General features: G+C 37.5%; 1 protein-coding gene across 2 annotated transcripts in view; it reads left to right on the plus strand.

Moving 5' to 3' along the window:
• The window catches only part of DTNB (dystrobrevin beta), a 225,735-nt gene that overhangs the window by 90,702 nt on the left and 117,640 nt on the right, over positions 1–17,393 (plus strand). The window contains exon 9 of one of the 2 annotated variants that reach the window (XM_069495025.1): positions 8,860–9,073. The exons of the other annotated variant lie outside the window; for it this stretch is intronic. Coding sequence (XP_069351126.1) covers positions 8,860–8,943 — 84 coding nt within the window. The 3' untranslated portion in view covers positions 8,944–9,073. Of the gene's footprint in view, positions 1–8,859; positions 9,074–17,393 lie in introns of those variants that run through there. 2 annotated transcript variants of the gene reach the window in all.

Raw genomic sequence — 17,393 nt, forward strand, 5'->3', positions numbered from 1 at the left:
TAAAATCTTCTATGGATGAAGAAGTATTTTGGATTTAACAATCTTTGGTAAACAAATACTGGTTTACTTTTAAAAAAACAAGTGTTAATGGACAACTCACATATGTCCAGCATAGTTGTTTGGACATTAGTAGCAAAATTAAGCCATTTACTTTAAGGAGTCAGAGCTAATTATGTTGTTATAGACCTGGAACAGTTGAGATTGTTGACTTAACTTTGTCAGAAGCAATATTTATTAATAATTTTCACGTAACTAGTGTCCCTCTCCTCACATATCTTGAATTCTAAAAGATAATTTCATATGTATTCATGGGGAAAAGGTATGTATGCTTATTGGGCATGCCTCTGTCCAGTTTTAAATAATCACATCATAATTAAACAGTTACTTTACGCAAAGTACAAAACCAGACAGGAGCATTATTTTTTTTTAAGTATAAGACAATAGCCCCACTGTGGCAAGCAGGAGATAAGACATACACATGAAGAAATTAAAAACAAAATCTACAAAATTGAGTCCTTTAGCCCAGTGGCCAGCTCTCCTCAAGGAGACTGCTGAGGCTGCATCTGCCATGGCTGTTGCCTCTGCTTTTATCAGTCAGCATCATCATGTAAGCTGTCTGGCCACCCTGTCTCGTGTGACCCAGTGTTTCCATCATGGTCTGCACCTCCTGCACACCCGGCCTTCTCGTAGGCCTGCACAGCTCAAGTCCTTCCAGCGCTGCTCCTCCTTGGTCAGCAGGAGCCCCATGTCCAGCTGCCTCTCTGCTTGTTTCTATTGAAATGTGGCTGCCCTTGTCTCTAGAGCTCTGCTTATCGTGCAGCACCTTCAGGTGGTGGCTCTTTATTCTCTCACACCCCCACGTGTATTTAGGGGTTGGCATTTTGGTTAGGGTAATCATATAATTTATCATCTAAACAACCCACTTGAGAGTGAAAGGGGGCACTATTAATTATGAGGAATAACATGCATAAACTGAGATTATCTTGGGTAAACGAGGACTTACACTCATTATTTTAATTTTCTTTTGCTGCATAACAAATTACTACAAATTTAGCAGCTTAAAACAATGGAAATTATCGTCTTACTGCATGTAGGTTAGAAGTCCAGGTCTCACTGAGCTGAAATTAAAGGTGTCCGCTGATGCTGTAGTTACCCCCTGGGGCTTGGAGGTCCCTTTGCCAGTTCGCTGGTTGTTGGCAGAATTCATTTCACTGCAGCTGTGGTACGAGGGCCCCATTCTCCTGCTGGCCGCCAGCTGAGGAGGACTCTCAGCTCCCAGAGGCTGCCTGCAGTTCCCTGCCATGGGGCCCCCATAGGCAGTTTACAGCATGGATGTTTCCTTTCTTCTAGGCCAGCTGGAATGCATCTCTCTGATTTCCTCTGCAGCCAGCCAGAGAGACGCTGCTTTTAAAGGGCTCACTTGATTGGAGTAGATGCACCCAGGGTAGTCTCCCCTTTGGTTTATGATGTAGCATCATCAAAGGAGTGATAGCTTATCATATTCATAGGTTCCACCCACACTCACAGAGCATGAGATTGTACAAGGATGACATTTATTGAGGGTCTGCTTGGAATTCTGCCTATACTAGTCACCCTGATTATTTTTCTCTTTGCTTTCCAGTTTGCCACTTCTAGACCATTACACTTTGAATCTCTTAGTTAAAAAAAAAAAAAAAAAAGCAAGTAAGATACTTCTTTGAGGCTTATGCCATTTTAGCTCTGCGACCCTCCTTTTCTAATTGCAATTATTTCCTGACTATAATGGTCATGCCCCTTCACTCCGTGTGTTGGATGGATTGGTTGGATTGGTGCCAGATTCATAGTCACCTCATGGTGGTTTCAGTGTCTGTGTAGTTGAATGTTTTAATGTCCTGACTACACAGTTTCTTGACTTGTGCAGGAAATCTTATGATCTCCTCCACTAAACCTCAAACATCTGTTCCCCCATTTATACCCTGGACATTTTTACCACCTTTAACTGCTCTACTTCCAGAATCACTGATTTGACATCCCATTTTCTGTTGACAACCTGTTGTCATTATTACTGACTTGTTCAACTAAACTCACTAAGATCGTCATTTAATCTTCTTCCAATCTCTAATCTGTTGACCTATTTGCTTACTCCCTGTCCGTCAATCCTCTCTTCTTTTCTCTTCTCATCCATTTTAGATATGGTCCTTCATTCTTGTAGCACAAACTCCCTTTATACTGTGACTTTTTAAAATTCACCTCTCTGTCAATCAATTCATAAATGAACTAGTTTATCTGCTTTCCCCAGGTACTTACAAAGAAAGCTGTATAATAGAGCAGAGTCACATTACCATATATTTGTGGTCACCCATCTCAAACTGGCCCTCAGCATTGCAGTCTTGTTGAATTTCTCTGGTCACCTTGCTTTCCCATTCTTTGTAATGGTCAAAGTCCCCATTCTTTTAAATAGTCTACCCTGACTCCTTCCCTCTGAGTGGATGCTGTCCTTTATTACTACAGAGAGAAAACAAAAGCCATCAGAGAGGAACTCTCTTAGCTTTTTGCTGCTAGGTTTACTCACTTGTTAATATTAATAGTTTAGTCAACAAATGCTATATAGCAGGCACTGTTCTAGGTGCTGGGGTTACCTAGAACCAGTTAGAACCAAGTCTGTGTCTGCATGGAGCTTACATTATAAAGGAGACAGATGGATAAGAAGTATAAAAGGCAAAATCCCTAAAATAAATGAACAAAGAAGATACCAAGTGATGGTAAACTCTATGTAGTGAAGTAAAATGTAATGATATGACAGAAAGAGGACTGAGTAGCTACTTAAGATATGGTAATCAACAGACTACTGAAACTGACTTAAGAGGAAATAGAAAATCTGAATAGACCTATAACAAGTAAAGAGATTGAGTTAGTAATCAAAAATCTTCCCATAAAGAAAAGGCCAGGCCAACATGGCTTTACTGGTGAATTCTACTAAATATTTAAACAGTTAATACTGATCCTTCACGAATTTTCCAAAATAGAACAGAACATTTTTCCATCTCCTTCTATCAGACTAGTGTTACCCTAATACCAAAACAAAACAAGGATATCAAATGGAAAGAAAGCTAAAGACCAACATCTCTTGTGAATATAGATGCAAAACCTTCAACAAAATATTAGCAAACGAAATTCAGCAGCATATAAAAAGGATTATACAATATGACCAAGTGGGGATTACTCCAGGAATGCAAAGTTGGTTCAACATGCAAAAATCAGTATAATACATTATATTAATAAAGAACAAAAATAAAATGATCATCTCAATAAATGTGAAAAAAGAATTTGATGAAACTCGATACTCTTTCATGATTAAAAACAAAAACATGCAACAAACTAGGAGTAGAAGGGAACTTCCTCAACCTGATAAAGGACATCTGCGAAAAATCCGCAGTTAACATCATATTTAATGGTGAAAGACTGAAAGCTTTCCCCCTAAGATCAGGAACAAGACAAGGATGTTTGCTCTCTTGCCACTTTTATTCAACTTTGTACTGGAGGTTGTAGGCAGGCACTTAGGCAAGAAAAAGGATGAAAATGCATCCATATTGGAAACGAAGAAGTAAAACTACCTCTATTCACAGATGACGTGATCTTGTATATAGAAAATCTTAAGTAATACACATGTACAAAATATTAGTGGTAATAAGCATATTTAGCAAGATTACAGGATACAAGATGAATACAAAAATACAAAAATTAGTTATATTTCTCTATAGTAACTAACAGTGAACAATCTGAAAATGAAGTTAAGAAAACAATTTCATTTACCTAAATATCAAAAAGAACAAACTAGGAATAAATTTATCCAAAAAAGTGCTAGAATTATACACTAAAAACCATAAAACATTGTTGAAAGAAATTAAGACAAAGGAAATGGAAAGACATGCTATGTTCTTGGATTAAAAGACTTAATTTTTTTGTTTTTTTGAGACAGAGTCTCACTTTGTCACCCTGGCTAGAGTGCAGTGGTGTCTTCATAGCTAACTGCAACCTCAAACTCCTAGACTCAAGTGATCCTCCTGCCTCAGCCTCCCAAGTAGCTGGGACTACAGGCATGCACCACTATTCTCAGTAAACTTTTCTATTTTTTGTAGAGATGGGGATCTTGATCTTGCTCGGCCTCATCTTGAACTCCTGACCTCAAGTGATCCTCCTGTCTTGGCCTCCCAAATTGCTAGGATTATAGGTGTGAGCCGCTGCGCCCGGCCAGAAGACTTAATATTGTTAAAATGGCCGTACTCCCCAAAGTGATCTACAGATTCAATGCAATCTCTGAAAATCTCAGCTGCTTTTCTGCATAACCCCATAAGCTGATCCTAAAATTCACATGGAAATACAAGGGACCCAAAATGGTCAAAACAATCTTGAAAAAGAACAATAAAGTTGGAGGACTCACACTTCCTGATTTTAAAACTTTAACAGTAATCCAGATGGTGTGAGCAAGACACTCAGATTAAAATAAAGAAAAGGGAAAAAAAAGAAACAGTATGGTCCTGGCATGAGGATAGACATGCAGATTAATGGATTAGAATTGAAACTCCAAAAATAAACCCTTATATTTGTTGTTGATTGGTTTGCAACAAGGGTGACAAGACCATTCAATTGGGAAAGAATAGTCTTTTCAAAATACAATGCTGGGACAACTGGATGTCCACATACAAAACAATGAATTTGGACCCCTACCTTATACCATATAAAACATTAAAAATGGATTATAGCCTCCTAAATGTAAGAGCTAAAACTATAAAACTCTTAGAAGAAAATACAGATATAAGTCTTCATGACCTTGAATTTAGTGCCTTCTTAGATATGATACCAAAAACACAAGCAACAAAAGAAAAATAGATAAATTGGACTTTTAATGAAATTAGAAACTTTGGTGCTTCAAAAGATACCTTCCAGAAAATGAAGAGACAACCCACTGAATAGGAAAAAATATTTGCAAATTATATCTGGTAAGGGATTTGTATCCAGAATTATAAAGAACTCTTAAAACTCAACAACAACAACAACAACAACAACAACAAAGAGCTCCCAAATAACCCAATTTAAAAATAAGCAAAGGGAAAATAGAATGGTGGTTACCAGGGGTTGTGGGAAGGAGGAAAAAGGAATTGTTTAGTGGGTATAGAGTTTTGGATTTTCATAATGAAAAATTTCTGCAGATCTATTTCACAATAATGTGAATATACTTGGTACTACTGTACACTTAAAAATGATTAAGATGGTAAATTGTTATGAGTTTTTACCATGATAAAAAATGTAAGTTAACTTGGGGGAAAAATGGACAAAGGATCTGAATTGACATTTCTCCAAAGAAGATATATTAATGGCCAATATGCACATGAAAAGATGTTCAACAAAATTAGTCATTAAGGAAATGCAAATCAAAAACACAATGAGAAGTCATTTCACAACCACTAGGATGGCTAAGTAAAAAAGACTAATGATAACAAGTGTTGACAAGAATGTGGAGAAATCTGGAACCCTCATACATTGCTGGTTGGAATGTAAAATGGTGTAGCCCCACTGGAAAATAGTTTAGCAGGTTCTCAAAATGTTAAACATGGACTTACCACATGGTCCAGCAATTCTGTGCCTAGGTATATACCCTTATGAATTGAAAATATATGACTGTGCAGAAACTTATACATGAATGTTCATAACAACAAGCTATTATTCAAAGTAGCTAAAAAATGGAAATAACCTAAATGTCCATCAATTGGTGACTAGACAAAGTGTGGTTTATTGATACAATGGAATATTGTTAGGCAATCAAAAGAAATGAAGTATTGATACATGCTAAAACATTGATTAACCTTAAAAACATTATGCTAAGTTAAAAAACCAGATACAAAATGTCACATATCATGTGATTCCATTTATGAGTTGTCCAGAATAGGCAAATGCATAGGACAGAATGAAACGTACAGAACAGGCAAATGCACAGAAAGTAGATGAGTGGTTGCCGGGGGGCTGAGGAGAGGGAGGGATGAGAAGTGACTATGAATGAGCATTGGATTTCTTTTGAGGGTGATAAAAATGTGCTGAAATTAGATATTAGTTATGGTTGTACAACTCTTTGAATATGCTAAAAACCACTGAATTGTACAGTGGGTGAATTTTATGGCATGTGAATTTTATCTCAATAAAGTTATTTTTTTAAAGAAAATTGGATGGCTGAGGAAAGCCATTTTGGGGAAGTTGACATTTAAACTAGCATTGGAATGACTAACTTGAGGTTGGTGGTTATAAATTCAAAGTCAGACCAGTCAGCATGGTTGTGTGTTTTACTCCCACCACACAATGTGTGGGTAGAGACACAGAATGGATAGGATTGGGGTTTTGACAGAGGAGTATGATGAAGGAAGAGAAATGGCAAGGGGGTTGGAGAGTATGCAAAGAAAATATAATAATGAACCATGGCTTGTGGGTTGGTTCAAGAGAGAAATAAGGCTTTGAGAGAGACAGGGTCAAGATGATAGGCTCAATGCAGTATAGGTCCAATGGGGATTGAAGTGTTGTTGGAGGCAGGGTACTAGAAGGAATGGGCTAGAAAGATAGAAGTGGGTGTGAGAGTGGGTGCTTGAAACTGAGATTTTAGATAGTGTTCAGTAACTGGCAATCAAGTGTTCTAGGAGGTGACTGGAAGTGGTGGCCGACATGGAGTGGGGGGACAGTTGTTGAAGGAGAAGAGTTCAGGAAAGATAGATATATTCATTTCCTAGGGCTGTTGTGACAAATTACCACAAACTTGGTGGCCTAAACCAACAGAAATTTATTCTCTCACAGTTCTGGACACCACAAGCTTGAAATCAAAATATCAGCAGAGCCATAGTCCCTTTGGAGGCTCTAGGAAAGAATCCATTTGTATTAGGGTTTTCCAGAGAAACAGGTCCAGCAGGGGTGTGTGTATGTGATTTATTTTGAGAAATTGGCTCACACAGTTATGGAAGATGACAAGTCCCCAAATCTGCAGGGTACATTGGCAAGTTGGAGACCCAGGAGAGCTGATGATGTAGGTTCAGTTCTGGTCTGAAAACTTGAGAACCAGGAGAACTGGTGGGGTAGTTTTGGTCTGAAGGCCTGCAGGCTCAAGACCCAGGAAGAACCAGTTTTTCATCTGAGTCCATAGGCAGGAAAAAGCCAATATCCCGGTTTGAAGGCAGTCATGCAGGACTTCGGGAAGGGTCAGCCTTTTTTTTTTAATTCAGACATTTAAATGATTGGCTGACACACATTCACATTAGGGAGGGCAATCTATTTTACTGTCTGCCAGTTTAAATGTTGCTCTAACCCAAAAACACCCTCAAAGGAATAATGTTTGACCAAATATCTGAGCATCCATAGCCCAGTCAGACTGATACAAAATTAACCAACACACTGGCTGTTGGCATTCCTTGACTTGTGGCTGTATCACTTCAGTCTCTGCCTCCTTGGTCACATTGCTGCCTCCTCTTCTATCTCTTCCCCTCTGTATGTCTGTCTTCTAAGTATACTTGAGATTGCATTTTGGGCCACTCAGGTACTCCAGGATAAACTCTGCCTCTCAAGGTCCTTAACTTAATCACACATTTAGCCATAGAAGGTAATATTTACTCTTTTGCCATATAAGGTAATATTCATAGGTTCCAGAGATTAGGATGTGGACCTATCTTTTTGGAGGCTGCCATTCAACCCACTACAAGCAGATTACAAGATCAACTATGTGGCTGTTGAAATCAACAGTTATGACAGTAGTACTGTTGGACTCCACTAAGGAAGGATAATAGGGTTTTGATCTGATGACATGACATTCAAAACTGGTGTTTTAAGGAAAAGGGAAAATGATCTGAGTGGCAGTGAGGTTCTAGGAGGACATTTCCTCCACCTGGAGACCCAGCTATTTGAGGGGTATGAGAAAGAAAGCTGCTACCCCTTGAAATGGCTGCAGCAGAATCTGAGCCTTCAGGGAAAGCCAGGTTTCCTCCTAGAACCAAAGGTGAAAGCCACATTCAGAGAGGTTGATGCATAAGCTCAGCCAGAGGAGAGATTTTGCTAACGGTGGACTGGGAAGTGAAAGGGTTTTGAGAGTTGAGGCTTAGTGTGAGATGGCGTCATGTGAGGAGATGTGCAGAGCGTTAAGGAATAAGAATCCAAGTGAAAGTCTTGGATTTCTTGTGAAACAAGCATAACCTGATATAACCAGATAGTCTCCAAGGCAGATCACGGTGCTGCAGCTGTGTGAGCTGGGAGAAGGGTGTTGGTACCAGGAGCATGCAGGACTCTGGGTTCCTCTCTATGCTTCTATTGATGGTGACATGGAGGCCTGGGGAGAAGTGCTCTGAAGTTCTCTCGACCAGCAGCTGACCTAGAGGTAATTGACTGGTTTGTTGACCAAGGGCCTCCCTTTGAAATTATGGACCTTCTGGAGGCATCTGAAAGATAAAGGGAATGGGCTGGGGTATCCTGACATTTATTAGCATTTTCAGTAGGTTGCTGCGAATGTTTTAAATTGCCCAATTCTACCGTGGTGTGTGGCTGCACTATTTATTCCTAAACCCATTTACAGCTGCAAAAGTGCTGAGTTTAAAATGAGAACATTTAAAACAGACCCAGCTGTTTAAAAAGATGGGTCTATCAAAGAAAGAATTGGTGTGTTGTCTATGAAACAATAAGGCATTTTTTTTCAACTGTAGCCTGATTATTCTTAAAGAGATGACAGGGAGGTTTTTCCATTGCACAGTGTATGACTTACCCTAAACCAAGCAGTTCTTCCAATGAGCAATTTCCTCTGGCAGTTGTCACTTGCCCACAGCCCTTTCTTCAACTTTAGATCTTTGTTAATTCTTACAGATGGCCACCAGAGCTGCGCTGGAGAGTGGGGATCTTCCTCCCATGTGTGGGGAAGATCAGTGGGTTCTGTATCTTCAGCAGTGAGAATTGTGTTTCTGCATTAGCTCAAATATATCAGTGATTATTGCCTGTATATTAATACTTAGTGCTTTCTGAGATCTGCAGATACAGATTTAGAATAGAACTTTTTCTCTAAATAAATTTAATACATGTGGATTGTATGTTGCATATCTCCATTTAGTGACTACAAAATGTCCAATTTTGAAATACTCATGTGGTATTTATTCATTAAATCTTTTGATCACCTTAAATTAACCAGAAATTTTGTTTCCCAGCATTCTCTCCTGAGCTGTCTTTTCTTCTCTTTTCTTTTCTTGCAGCGCCTTATGTCTGATTGTTATAATACAGTTCCAGGTAGATGTCTTCCCCTTCCTCTGCCCCTGACACTGATAAATTTATGAAGTTTTGTTTTTTTTTAAGAGACATGGTCTCACTCTGCTACCCACGCTGGGGTGCAGTGACATGATCATAGCTCACTGCTACCTCCAACTCCTGGGCTCAAGTGATCCTCCCACCTCAGCCTCCCAACAGCTGGTACTACAGGCGCACACTGCAACACTTGGCTAATTTTTTTTTCCCATAGAGACAGAATCTCTCTATATTGCCCAAGCTGGTCTCAAACTCTTGGTCTCAAGGGATCCTCGTGCCTCTGCCTCCCAAATCTCTGGAATTACAGTTGTGAACCATCGTGCCCGGCTAAATTTCTACAGTTCTCAATTCCAGTGCATGCTTCTTGTCTGGGTCAAGACTCCTGTATTCAGTGACATTATGGACATTTCCATCTTGAGGTCTCACTGGCTTTTTAAATTTTATTTATTTACTTATTTATTTAAGTTTTTAGAGACAGGATCTCGCTATCTTTCCCAGGCTGGATTTGAACTCCTGGGCTCAAATGATTCTCCCGCCTCAGCCTCCCAAGTAGCTGGGACTACAGGTATGAGCCACCGGCCCAGCTCTCACTGGCTGTTCTATCAATACATGGCTCTAAAGGTTTTTCAGTTTCTTTTCTTGGACTTCTAGGTTGATAATTATATCATCTATAGGAAACAATAACTGAATTGCTTTATAATAGTTATACCTCTCTCTCTCTTTTTTTTATATTTTTGTATTGGTAAGAACTTCTAATTTTTTGGAAAGCAGTGCTTCCCAAATTTTCCTGAAAAGAATCATCTGGGCTGCTTGTTAAATATACAGAGTACCAGGCCTTCACCCTGGGAATATTAACTTAGTAGGTCTAAGTAACTGCTTTGTTTTGTTTTTCTAAAGAAGTGCTTCAGGAATTTTTGATCTTCAGACAAGTTTAGAAAACACTGTTTCAGAGCAGTGCTGAATAATGGTTATGATAGTCTTTTGTTGCTGACTTTTGGTGTGTCTGTACTATGTATGATATCAGTTGACTGCTGGCTTAGTTCCTTTCTTGATCTGTGGTAGTATTTGTGATAGCTTTGGAGATATTATGTGCCCTAGTGTAGTCATACAATGGGCAATCTGAGCCAGGCAGAGAGCTTTCATTCCTGGTGTTCATTCAGTAATATATTTAGTGCCTGATATGTTCTAGGCCCTGGAAAGTGCTGCCATACACAAGTACACGGGAGGTCCTCTTAGTTTGCCAACCCTTACACTCTCTTTAACACTATGATGTTAAATGCCTGTGAATCTACTTCTATAGCACTTGTATGTTCTTCTCTTTTTTGTTTTAGCTGACTAAACGTTTTATTTGCCAAAACTTGAAGTACTGGTCACACTTCTCCTTCCTAGTTGTGTTCTGTCATGGAACCTATTACCGCATTTGAGTGCCAGAGAATTATCTGCTCAATGTACACCAGAAGCAACTTCTAAAACAAAGATGTTATAACACACTAAAGTTTTATCTTACAGAGTAATGTTTTGAAAGCTTTTATAGTTATGTCTTTGGTCTGAGACTTTTATTTATATCTTTCACTCCCAGGCAGCGTTATGACAGTATTAAACTATTTGCAGTTGTTTGATACACCATATTTTCTTACTTTTATGTCTTTGAATCTGCTGTTCTAGTTGCGTTTGTCTCCTCTCCTTCCCATTCTCCAACTTTCCCCTTGTCAACCTCTTTATATCCTTTAAGAATTAGCTCAGGTATCACTTCTTTTTCTGATCCCCTAAGCTGATTTTTACATCTCTTCATGATCTGCTACAGCACACTGAATACTTCTTTCAAAACACTTACCACACTATCGTAATCACCTTTACATAATCTGTTCGTCTGTCTGTATGTGCCATTAGAACATAAGTCATTAGTATATTATTAGTCTTTATATTCCAGTGACCTGGTACACATAGTCAGTGTTTATTAAAAAACATGAAAGTTGGCATTTCCCACTTGTTCCAGTTTTAAATTACTTTTGATGATGAAAGTAAAAATATTCATTTTATGCCCACCTACCTGCAGAAAATGTAGGAGATTGATAATTTTTAGCAAGGGTGTAGACAAGAGGACTCTTGAAGATTCTTGGTAGGAGTGTGAATTGTACAACATTTGAAGGACAAAATTTAAAATGCATGTAACTTTTAACCCAACAATTCTCCACATAAGAATTCTCCCAGAAAGACACTAATACCAAGTATACTAGGATTTTTGTAGGAGGATATCACAGCAGCATTATCTGTGATCACCCAAAAAATATATATATATCCATCAGTAGGAAAATGGTTAAATTTATTATGGTATTACATACTGTGGAATTCTGTGCAGCAGTCATAAGTGAAATAGATCTACATGTACAGATATGGAAGGAGTCCATAATATATTATTGACTGAGAAAAGCAAGTTGTGTAGCAGTATATATAGTGTATGATACAGTCTCACTTTTATAAGAATAGATTTGATTTTGCATGTGTTTATCATTTTTCTTATTTATGCATGGGAAACTATCTGGAATAGTATGAAAAGGAAAAAAAACCTGTTTATCAAGTTATATTATTTAAATGTTATATTGCTGTATTTGATTTTTTCAATGATATGTAATCTTTAGTAAGTATTCATTTAATTTGTCTTCCCTTGGAATCTCTGAGTTGCCCTTTTATGAACTAGCAAGTAATTTCTTATAAAATATTTCAAGCATATAGAAAAGACTTTATTGGATTTTAGCATTTTGCTAGATTTTCTTTAGATCCTTTTTTTTTAAGAAATAAAACAGAAAAATTAGAAGTCCCTATATATCTTCCAAAACCATTTTCCTCGGAACCTCCTCAAAGATAACCTCTATTTTGAAAATGGTGTTTAGTATTTCCATTCATATTTTTATATTTTTTATTACTTATGTGTATGTGACCATTAGCAATAGTGTTGTGTGTCATGTTTTTAAACTTCATCAAAGTGGCATCATGGTGTGTGTGCCTTGCTACAGCTTTCTTTTTTCACCTCATTGTTTTTAAAATGATCTCCATCTTGATAGGATTATTTTCAATGCTATGTATTATTCAGTTCTATGAATATACCAGACGTATTTATCCTCCTGTTGATTGATATTCAGCTTGTTTCTAATTTTGTACTTTTTCATACACAGCCTCAGTGGATTTTCTGGTACAGGTCTTGTGCAGTGTGGAGAGTTTTTCTAGGGTGTTTTTAGGAATGGAATCCTGGAACAAGAGGAGTGTCCGTTTTCAGTTTTACTGGCTATTGCTAAATTGTTCTTCAAGGTAACTTAACTACTTTATACTCCTACCAGCAGTGTATGAACTTCATTGTTTATTCATATCCTCCTCACTTATAAGTAATATATTACTTTTAATTCTCTTATAAAGCAACAGCAGTCTCAACAAATTCTTTGGAAAAAAATGAGAATATGAACTGTCAGTTAAAACCCTGTAGAAAAAGGGAATGCTGTCCATGACACTGGACTGATGCTTTATTGGACACTCTAATACTCACTGCAGCCTTTTTCCCTGTTGTGTATACTGTGAAGGGTGCCAACGACCCCTCTGCTCCAACTGAATGCTTCCTACTCAGGCCAGATTGATAGGACAGCTCAATTAGGAGCAAAGTTTGTCCTTGAACTTTGGCCAAAAGCTTTGTTTTTGCCTATACGCATTCATAACTACTTTATTTTTAAACTACTAGCATTTAATGTAGCAATTGTTCATACTTCAAGGGTACCCCTCTTCACCCCAGGGTTGTTATGTGTGGAACTGTAAATACTATATTGGCTGTCATGACATACCTAGAATGTCAGTCTATTGAAGTTGAATTCCAATAAATCTTTTTATTCTTTTTTTCCTGAAAGGGCAGCTGAAGCTATTTGCTGCTCAGTGCAAGACACTGCTATTCTTTGGCTTGGCTGTTGTTGAACCAGTTGAAATAGCAGTGGCTTCTTTTCTCTGGGTTAAGGAGGGTTTGTAATTTATAAGCAAGTTTCAGAAGCCATATGTGAACTAATTATATTTTATTCTAACTAGCCATATTTTCATAATTGTCAGAGAGCTAATACTCTTAAATCTTGGAAGATTAACAAAAATTACATGGATTACTTTTCTTTCACACATTAATCAAAATTATAGCTTTACCAGTTAAGTTAAACTGGAGCTTGGCAATTCTAATTTTTCACTTTGTAAAGCAGTTATTTTGAATCCTTTTAAAAAATAGTATGTCTGCCAGGTGTGGTGGCGTGTGCCTATAGTCCCAGCTACTTGGGATGCTGAGGCGGGAGGATCACTTGAGCCCAGGAGTTTGAGACTAGCCTGGGTAACATAGTTAAACTTGGTCTCTACAAAAAAAAAATTAAATAATAATGTGATATATCACAACAGATATTACAAAATTTTCAAAGTAAATGTTTATTAACTTTAATTTTAAAAAAATAAATAGGAATTCCATTTTAAAGTGGCAGATGGAGGACATGTTACATAGCCTTTCCATCTTGTTCCTGATACATAGAAATGATAGATTTAGAATTTTTAGAATTAGACATGGTGGCTCATGCCTGTAATCCCAGCTATTTGGGAAGCTGAGGCAGCAGGCTCACTTCAGGCCAGGAGTTCAAGATCAGCTTGGACAACATTGCAAGACCTCATCTTTAAAAAACTTGAAAAAAATTAGCTGGGCTTGTGGTACAGCTGTTCGGGAGGCTGAGGCAAGAAGATTGCTTGAGCCCAGGAATTTGAGGCTACAGTGAGCTATGATGGTGCAGCTGCACTCCAGCCTAGGTGACAGAGTGAGACCCCATCTCTAAAAAAAAAGGCTACAATTTTAAAAATAATCTGCAAGTACACTAGAGGGGAAAAAGAAGGGAAACTCTTAGTAGGTCCCAGACTGTGAAGAATCTCCGTGAAAAATAAATGAGAACCATTTACAAGGAAACTTTGGTCAAAAACAAGGATAGGAAAGTATTGCTGCTTAAAGATGGGAACTGCATTTCAAGTGTTCTCACTTGGAAGTAGTTACTATGGGGAGCTGTGAGAGTCTCAGGGCAAGTGACAAGGTGACTCCAGTACTGTAGCATGGTGATGGAGATTGTCTCAGGCAGGTGTAGTATATACGGGAGCTTGGATTGGAGAGACAGGGCAGAGTTCCAGGTGCTTGATGGATTCCAGGAGAACAGGAAGCTCCTTTGCTAAGACTAGCTACAAAGCTTTTCCATGAGGTGGCACCTTCCGTCCCTCTCCACTCTCACTGAAGACAACTCCCATTCCTCCCCTCCAGGTAGGCAGTGCACACAGAGTAGAACATCTGACAAGGAAGCCTTGACTACAAAGATGACCACTTAGTTACAAATCACTCAAAATGAGAGGAACACAAGCTGAGAAGATAACAGAAGAATTTTTCTCAGAAATAGAATTAATAGAATAAGCAGAACTAGATTTTACATGAAGTATAGATAAATCCTTGGAGAGATATAAGCAGTTATATTTTTACCAAAATCAATTAAGCATTGATCTTGTAAGTTAAAATGTTGATTATCAAAATAAGAAATTCAATAGATGAGCTGATTAACAGTGTTTATAGCTGAAGATCAAATTTGTGGGCTGGAAACTAGAGCAGAAAATTGTTCCTAAGCTTATCGCTATTATAAAGTAATAGAAAAAAATTAAAGCATGGGGGATAGATTGAGGAGTATCATCCAATTAGAGTTCCAGATAGAGGCTAAAGAGAATGCAGAGAGATAGTATTTAAAGAAGTAATAGATCCAGTTTGAAGATGGTTGACCAAACACATCCTGACCTCTTCCCCCTTCTATACCAAACCCATAGAAATGATAAAGCATTAAGTTGATTAATAAATCTTCTTTCAATATTAAAAGCAAGAAATGTTCCATTCCTGAAGTTATAAGACATCTTTAAGTGAAGGAGGTGTATGTTAAATTAGAAGTTACAGCAAGGAGCTGCTTGCACTGCCTGGTGGAGGCCACTACTGTTGGGACCCTGAAGCTGCTCTGTGAACTCTTTCAGAACATATACCATCAAGGATCTGTTTAGGAGGCCGTTGTTGACTAGGACTGCAAGTAGATGGTCCTGTGGGATGTTTGCATGGCCAGGAACCACAAAAACCCAGGGGAAGCCTAGCACAACAATATAAAATATGAACATATGAAGTTTAAACATATGAAATGTAAAATATAAAGAGCTTCTCTGTACTCTAGGAAGTAAAGCAATCAGAAGGAAACTTTAGATATAGGTACATATGATTTCCTTAGAGAACCAAGGACAGATTTTCATGCATAATACAAGAAGTAGAAATTATAAAATAATAAACAGGCAGCAGTGGAAATGAAAAATGTAGTTAAAATAAACTAATTGGATAAGCTGCATAGCAAATCCGATGTGGCTGAAGAACAAATGAGTGAACTAAAAGATCAGGGTGAGAAATTCTTCCAAAACTCAGCATCAAGAGACAGGAGATAGAATATGAAAGAGAAGTTGAGGCATTTAGGACAGTGTGGAGGTTTCATTTATCTAATGGGAGTTGTAAGTAAGAAAATTGATAAGAGACAATGTCTGAAAAAATAACGTCTGAAAATTTCCAGAACTGAGAAAGTGTGAGCCTTCAAATAGAGTTGTAAGTAAGAAAATTGACAAGAGAAAATATTTGAAAAAAAATCTGAAAATTTCTAGAACTGAAAAAGTGTGAGCCTTCAAATAGAGTTGTAAGAAAATTGACAAGAGAAAATTTGAAAAAAATAACGTCTGAAAATTTCCAGAACTGAAAAAGTATGAGTCTTCAAATAGAATATGCATCATAGTTACAATGATGAAGGGAAATTCCTAGGAAACACTAGAGAGAAAAAGCTGATGGCCTTCAAAAGAATGAGAATTCCAATGGTAGATTTAATCACTGGTTTTAAGCAGACAGTAGCACAATGTCTTCAAGGTGCTGAGAGAAATAAATTTGAACTAAAATTCTGTTCTCACCCATACAATCTTTCAACAGCAAGGGTACCACAATAGCATTTTCAGAGTTTAAGGACTTTGAATGCCCTTTGCTGAAAGAACTATTTAAAGATATATTGCAGTAAGGAACAAATGAACCCAGAATGTAGTAATGGTATCCAAGGAAAAAGAGGGAAGCAAAGAAATCAGGAAAACAACAATGTTCCATCTAAGTAAACACTGGTTGTAAAATATAAAGTGATTTTTAATAATCAACAAAGTTAGCAACATAGAATTTGTGGATAGGTGGAACATAAAGAGAAATAAAACATAGAAAAGAATTCAGGAGGAGAATATAAAATGCAATTAACTCTAACTTGTAAGAAAATATAATTTTAAGTATGCATTAAAAATTTAAGGGTAACTTCTGGAAGAATTAGATATAAAATATAAAACCTTCAAACTATTAGATGAAAACAATATAAAAAAAACAGCCTTGACCAACCTAACAGAAGACAGGAAAGTAGAAAAAAAGAAAATCATGGTAAATAGAAGATACAAAATAAATTGCTAGGAATAAATTTAAACATACATATCAATTGTCAAAATAAATGGAAAAAATTAAACTCATCTACTGAAAAGTTAAAAACTCTCAGGTTTAGTAAAACAACAAAAAATCACATTTATGCTATTTTAGAGAAAGATGTAAACAGTTGACAATAAATATTACAAATACCAACTGTTACAAAATATTAACATGAGACAGAACAATTCGAGGCAGACAGCATTGGAAGGGACCAAGGGAGAGTTCAAAATTGAGCCTGTTTGTCCTGCTCTTAATGACATTGCATGTTTGTGTATATATATGTATGTATTTGTATGTAAACATGTATACATAAATTATTACAGAGGCTTTCTAAATGATGTCCCCAATTCTGCCCTTGTCCTGTCCATCTGTTCTAAATATAGCAGCTAGAATGATCCTGTTAAAAACATCAGATTCTCATCTGTTCGATATACTCAGGCTAGAAGCCACAGTCCTTACGGTGGCGTCAAAGGCCCTACAGACCTGACCCCTTACCTCTCTTACCTCATCTCCTGCCCCATTCTCCCGCACTCTGCTCCAAGCACACTAC

Source organism: Eulemur rufifrons, chromosome 19, assembly GCF_041146395.1.
Source record: "Eulemur rufifrons isolate Redbay chromosome 19, OSU_ERuf_1, whole genome shotgun sequence".
NCBI classification, from domain to species: Eukaryota; Metazoa; Chordata; class Mammalia; order Primates; family Lemuridae; genus Eulemur; species Eulemur rufifrons.